Below are 6,473 nucleotides of genomic sequence, written 5' to 3'. Positions count from 1 at the left end.
CATGAGGTAAAGTAACAAATCCAGTGAGCTAGCCACACCCTCAATCTCATCCAAGCCCCCAGGCCCCCCTTCATCTTGGAATCTGGGTTTAAATGTCATACCCCAAGGAGAGTCTCTTATCCATCAGTCTCTGTGTCCCAGGACAACGAGCCATTCTTCTCAGCCACTTTAGCCCATGCTTACCAGACCACTGGATGATAGGGAGATGTTGGAATTTGTGGGCCCCTTCTGTTAGTGGCCATGCTGGCAGGGTGGGATTCACTAGTATGGAAAGCGGACACCCTTGGAGGCCCTTGCCTTCCAAAAGGGTGGCTTTGTAAATTTAGTGTCGGGAGTTCTGGAACGAGAGTCCTTGGACATTCGGGACTTCACTTTGTTTTGAAGCTTGCTAAAGGTTTGCTTCAGGCACATTAACATCTTTTGGAGAACTTTGCTCCTTGAAGGGGATGGTGTCCTAGCTCTGGAGGCCTTTGGTGACTTTGAGGGAGAACCGTCAGGACTCCCACTTCCTTTCTCCCCAGCTTGCGAAAGCCCTGTTGTACTCGTTGCAACGGACACCACCTTTGGTTGCTTGCGGGGAGCCCTTTTCCCCTTTCCATCCTGCCTCTTGCTCTTGTCTGCTGGAAGGAGCCACAGCACTGGCATCTTATTGTGGTTGGATGATGCTGAGGAGTCTCCTGGAGTCCAACGCTGTGGAATTCCATGGGATCTTCCCGGCAAGTCAGCACCTGCCGAGCCAGCTGGTCTCTTCCGTCGATGCTTATCACACTTCTCGCACACTCTGATTGGCGGCTGGTCCCTGGAGAGCTTTGAATTCACAGTTCCATTGAATCCATGTGAATGCATGATGTCTCGAACACCGTGCGGCTCAGCAGATGTCTCCTTCGGAGTTTTCTCACCCTTCCTCTTTCCTGGATGTGCCTTGCGGCACTGCTGGCAAACTGAGACCTGGCCCGCCAAGGGGCGGGAGCTGCTCAGCATTTCCGTCAGCTGCTTGATCTGCAGGTCGTGTGCAGCCTGCCCAGCAATGAGAGAGCCAAGGGTGGATCTTGTTAGCTGCTCAGAGCCTGGGGCCTCTGGGGCAACCTGGTGCCATTGGGTCCTGGGAAGATCTGCCCTGCTCTCACCTGCTTGTGCCCCTGGCCCCAGGCAGGAGCCTTCTCCCAAGGTAACCTTCCTCTCCATGTGCAGCTCCAGCTTCTCTTCAGTCCCTTTGGTGCCGCTCACACTGGTAAGGGGCTTTCTCAACTCGCTCCTATAAATCTGGAGTGTCGCTTCGAGTGTCTTCTCTGCTATTGTGGTTCCTGGAGGTGGCGATGTCAGATCCATCCCTGCTGGCAGAGTGCAGTGATCTGGGTTAGTCTGGTTTCCTGCCGCGCTATCATTCCTGCCCATCTCCATGGTGGTATCTTCCACTGGCGTTGGAGGACGTGTGGAAGAAGAGGAGCTTGTGCTTTGCCTCCCCATCTGCAGGAAATCGGTCTCCATCTCACTGAACTCCACACTGGCTCCCCTGGCTTGGACGGCATGAGGCAGCTTTGCCTGGGGCTCTGGATCCAGGGTGAGCAGCCCCCTCTGCATAATGAGATGCTCACGCCTTATGTGGAGTTCGACGGGGTGGGCAGGCTGTTGTCCCATTGTTGGGAATGCCGCTGTCCTGTGCTTGCCTGGCTCCCTAGGGGAGTGGAGTCGCCCAGGCAGGGCAGTCTCTCTCAGGAGGGGAGCATCTCTGTGCGACTCTCTCACGATCTTAGGAAAAGCCTTCATTTCGATCTCAAAGCATTTCTGAGCCATGTGATCCTGCAGCTTGACCCCCGCCGTGGGCACAAGCCTGGCCAGGATGGCATCAGGGGATGCCATGATCTTGTGGGCCTTTTGGGGCAGGGGTCCCCAGGGGCAGACACATGGCTCCTGGTTCTCCTGTGCATGCTGAGGCCTGGTGTCGGATCTCAGGGGCTTTGGGACCTTTGCCGGAAATCCACTTTTGGGCCGATCTGTGTTGAATTCCCATTGCTGCTTGGTGTCCTGCTCACCCAGCAATGGCTCCCCCGGGATGAGGCTTTGTGGTGCCCCCAGCTGGCTCTGCAGATGCTTCTGTCGGATGTTGAAGTCTGAGCCATGGGCTGACATCTGGTCCAGACCTATGTTCTGCTCTCGCCGGTCTCGTCTGCTGTGGGCAGGAGGCCTGGGGAGAGGCTGGGCTTGGATGGGATGAGTGGATCCTTCCCAGCTTGTGACAGTCATGATCTCCCTTGTGTGGCAGAGGGGCTCTGACCAAGTCATGGAGGCTTCTCTCAGGGAAAAGGAGTTGGGACTCCAGAGGGCAGAGGTGGTGGATTCCCTAGAGGAGTAGAACTGGCTCATCCCAGATGTCGACACACTCGGCCTGTGGGAAAGAACAGACAGGGACAGATGGGACAAGGCCCTGCTGAGCAAAGGCAGGGCTTGGGCACAGCCTTCCAACAGTAGTGCAATGGGGCAGTGCCTAGGCATGCATTGCACACCACAGCCTGACACAAGGACATCAGCTGGGTAACGAAGGAATGAGAGGGGGAGCTGGCACTCATTTTCTCTAGAATGATAACCCCTTCGTCACACGCACATGTGCAGCACCTAGCACAATGGGGCCTTGAGCATGATCAGGGATCTACTGCTATTTGAATAGAAAGATTAGCTAACAACAATTGGTTTGGGGGAGGAAGATGTGAGCATGTGTGTGTAACCCTTGCCAGAGGATGTTGTGAAGGCCAAGACTATAAACTATAAAAGGAATTAGATAAATTCATCAATGGCTATTAGCTAAGGTGGGCAGGGATGGTGTCCTAGTCTCTGTTTGTCTGAAGCTGGGAATGGGCGACAGGGGATGGATCATTTGATGATTCCCTGTTCTGGCCATTCCCTCTGCTGCGCTGGCATTGGCCAGTTTTGGAAGACAGGATACCGGGCTAGATGAACCTTTGGTCTGACCCAGTCTGGCTGTTCTTATGTTCTTACATTCTAACCACTGGAAAACTGTCCTCTTCTAATGGCTGATACACTAGAGGCTAACAACCTACCATTGCTCCCAATTAATGGAGTTTCTCTGGTGGTGGAGGTCTGTGCTATGGTCCTGAAAGTCCTGGCTGATGACTCGTGTTTGGGGTGTATCATGTGGTGTCCCACTCACTGCTTGTCTGGTGCCTACTCTGGGGATTAGCTCTCGAGGTCAATGCCCCTTCCAATTGTCGCATGTGGTCACTGTCACTCCCACAATGACCCAGACAGTTCTCCTGTTCACTGCCCCGCCGGTCCATGCCATGCCCTCCGTGGCTGGTAGGGAAACCTGGGCCCACACTTCACACTGGGCTCCAGGCCAGGGACCCTCAACCCAGCAGTTCTGGGCTTTCCTCTCCCAGCCTGGACTGCTTCCTACTACTCCTGGTTCCCCTCCTTGCTCTGGGTGCACCAGCTCCAAACACTCCCCCCTCTTCCCAGGGAGGGGCTGCCCTTTCCCAGCCGCAGCCCCTGTCTGGTGCCAGCTTCCTGGCTTTATAGGCCCCGTCTATTCCTGCCAGCTGAGCCTGCTTGGATCAATTCCCTGCTCCCTGGCTCTTCCTGCAGGTGCACCCTGTGGAGTTCATGGGCCTGCCAGGCCACCGGAGCCCCTTCCAGTGCTGTGGGGGGTGGACACCCCCTCACAGGGTGTCATTGGATTGCTTTGTCTTTCAAACACAGCACGGGCAGGTTCTAGGCAGTGGCTTTTTCCCTGTTACTTTAGGATCCTGGAGTGTCTGGTTGTCCCTGCTCCCTCCTCTCTACATTCACTCTCCCCTCCCACCCAGCCCCCAGTCTGGTGCACCCCGCTCAGTTCCCTTACGGTATCAGAACTTCCTCCAGGTGTCTGGCCATGTACTGTACCCTCCTGTCAACCAGCCTGAGGCGCTGAGCCAAGCGGAGCTTCTCCAGGTGCACAGGGCAGCTGTGGAACAGAGAGAGCAGATAGCTGAGTGCAGGCCCTGCCCTCAGGCCCTCTTTTACCAAGAGGGGCGGCACCGAAAGGCTCCCTGTCCATTCTCCACTGAGGCAGCCTCCTCCCCTGCAATACCCGGGCCTGGGATGTTCTGGTTTGGGGTTAGCTGGATTGTTAGGAGAGCCCTATCTAGTGCTGAGGAGGTGAGAGTGTATCCTACTGGCAGCGTGTGTGTCATGTCCCGCCCATAGAAGCTAATCAACATATAGGATAACAGCCTACTATAGCTGCCAACTAATGCAGCTACCTCTTCAGCTCTAAGGGGTGTTTTATGCTGCAGAGCTGAAGGTCCAGGATTCAAATCCTGCTGGGAACTGCTGATGGGGGACTGGAGAAGGGGCCGTTACACAAGTGCTGCTGGATCCCTTTCACCCTACTCACTGTACCAGAAAGCCCAGCCTTCCTGCTGATCTCTCCACCTCGCCTGCACGGGGCTGCTCCCAAAAAACATTTTCTCCCCCTCTTGGCAGGGGAGGATGGTCCAGTCCAGTCCAATCTACCCCTCCACCACCGCTGCCCCAGGTTAAATGAACTGTATGATGCTTGATGAAGGGAATGACCCATGGTATGATGCGTGGGGGTGGATTAGAGATGGCAACTTCTGCTGGGTAGGAATGAATTGCAGGAGTCTAAAGGAGAAGAGTTGCTTGCGTGGTACATAGGTCGGGGCAGGGGAGGTATTACTCGGGCTACTGCCCCTGGGTGGGGATGAATTGCATGATGCTAAAGGAGAGGACTGACCCACTGCAGATTTATGGAGGGGGGCATTGCTTACCATGTCTCTAGGGATGCACCAGCCTCCTCCAGCTCTTCCTCACAGCACCCAAAAGCTGCCAGAAGTGAAACATAAAGGAGACATTGAGTTGCTTGGGCACCCTCTGCTTCCTAGCACCCTATTGCCCCAGATTTCAGAGGCAGCCTGTGAACGGAGCCCCAGCCAGTGCCTCTGCACGACTCTGGGCACGACTGTGCCTTCGCAGGAAGAGGGGAGGAAGGTCGGGGAATGGACCCTATTTCTCTGCTTTGCATGGGGCCGGGGTCTGCCACCGCAGCTGTGGGGTCAGGGGCTGCTTACCTTTTGGTTTCAGCTTTTTCTTTTTGTGTCTCCTCTTCCTCCGAAGAGCCTGCCACACACAGAGAAAGCAGCAGGGTTAGAAGAGAACTCCTCACTAAGCCTGGGAGAACAATGAGCCAGAGGTGATTGCCATGTGGGGCCAGGGGGAAGTTTTTCTTTGTGGAAGAGTATTGCACTATGAGGCTTCATGGGTAGGCATTGTGCTTTCCTGTGATGCAGACAATGTAGGGCACACAGCACGACCCATAACAGGGGTCACTGGAACAATCCAGGGGTTGGAGAAACAGGGATTGCTGGTACCCGGAGCCTGCAGAGTTTATAAGCATTGAAGGAGAGAGCCTGCAAAGTTCTCTCTCCTGCAGAGATGACAAAACTCTGCAGGTTTTAGGATTGCAGGGTATGCAACTAACCCCAGATACCATGCACGGAATTCAGACCTTGGGGGAGAAATCCGACCTCTGGAAGTTGAAACTAGACAAATTCAGACTGGAAAGAAGGTGTCCATTTTTAACAGTGAGAGGAATTAACCGTTGGAACAATTGACCAAGGTCATGGTGGATTGATTCTCCATCACTGGCAATTTTTAAAATCAAGATTGGACATTTTAATAAAAGGTATGCAGTAGGCATTATTGTGTGGAAGTTCTTTGGTTTGCGTTAGACAGGAGGGTCAGACTACAAGATCCCAATGGGCCCATCTTGCCTTGGAATTTATGAAAAACAACACCTTACACAAGTCTAAGTTTGTCACATCTATGTTTGACATGGCCCAATTTCCATGAAACATTGTTAACCTGCTTTAAACATATTCCCATCCTTTAATTCTTTATTGATTGATTCCCATATCACTTTGTCCATTATTTCAGGCTAACTGGCCTATAAGAAGTCAGGCCAACCTCCCGTAGCTTTTTGAATGTTTACAAAACATTAGCACACTTCCAGCCTTCTGGAATTCCCTCAGGAATCCTAAATTTGTTCAAAAATTAATGTCAGTGGGCCAATAACCTCCTGAGCCAGCTCTTTGAGGACTCTTGGGTGGAGATGATCCGAGCCTGCTGATTGAAAAATACTTATGTTTGGTTTCTGCATTCAGCTGGCATCAATCCAGCCTTTCCATCTCTCTAGAAGCCTCACTTACCTCAGATCTGGCGAGCCTGATCACAGCATAAAAGACAGCAAAGAGCAGATAGAGGAGGAGTGAACTCATTTCCCCGGGCTCAGGCACTAAGACACTCTCAACACAGACACTCTCAAAGCAGCAACAAGTACCCAGGCTACACCTGAGGGCAGGTTGCTGCTCTGGCATCAGGCAGGCGCTGATGTCATCTCTAGGTCACAATGGGGCTGCCCTCCTGCAATCTCCCTCTAGTCTGTGAGGTGTCAATGCTGT

At 53.4% G+C, this 6,473-nt stretch overlaps 1 protein-coding gene across 1 annotated transcript in view; it reads right to left on the bottom strand.

Moving 5' to 3' along the window:
• Positions 1–261: 261 nt before the first annotated feature.
• LOC123362533 overlaps positions 262–6,473 on the bottom strand; it is an 8,887-nt gene continuing 2,675 nt past the window's right edge. Inside the window, exons 3-7 of the mRNA XM_045002900.1 lie at positions 5,085–5,133; positions 4,785–4,839; positions 3,857–3,958; positions 1,228–2,386; positions 262–1,017 (exon numbers count right to left, since the gene is read on the bottom strand). Of these exons, the coding sequence (XP_044858835.1) occupies positions 262–1,017; positions 1,228–2,386; positions 3,857–3,958; positions 4,785–4,839; positions 5,085–5,133 (2,121 nt within the window). The remainder of the gene's footprint in view (positions 1,018–1,227; positions 2,387–3,856; positions 3,959–4,784; positions 4,840–5,084; positions 5,134–6,473) is intronic.

This window comes from Mauremys mutica, chromosome 1 (assembly GCF_020497125.1).
Source record: "Mauremys mutica isolate MM-2020 ecotype Southern chromosome 1, ASM2049712v1, whole genome shotgun sequence".
Taxonomy (NCBI): Eukaryota; Metazoa; Chordata; order Testudines; family Geoemydidae; genus Mauremys; species Mauremys mutica.
This window is presented reverse-complemented; position numbering and strand designations above follow the sequence as displayed.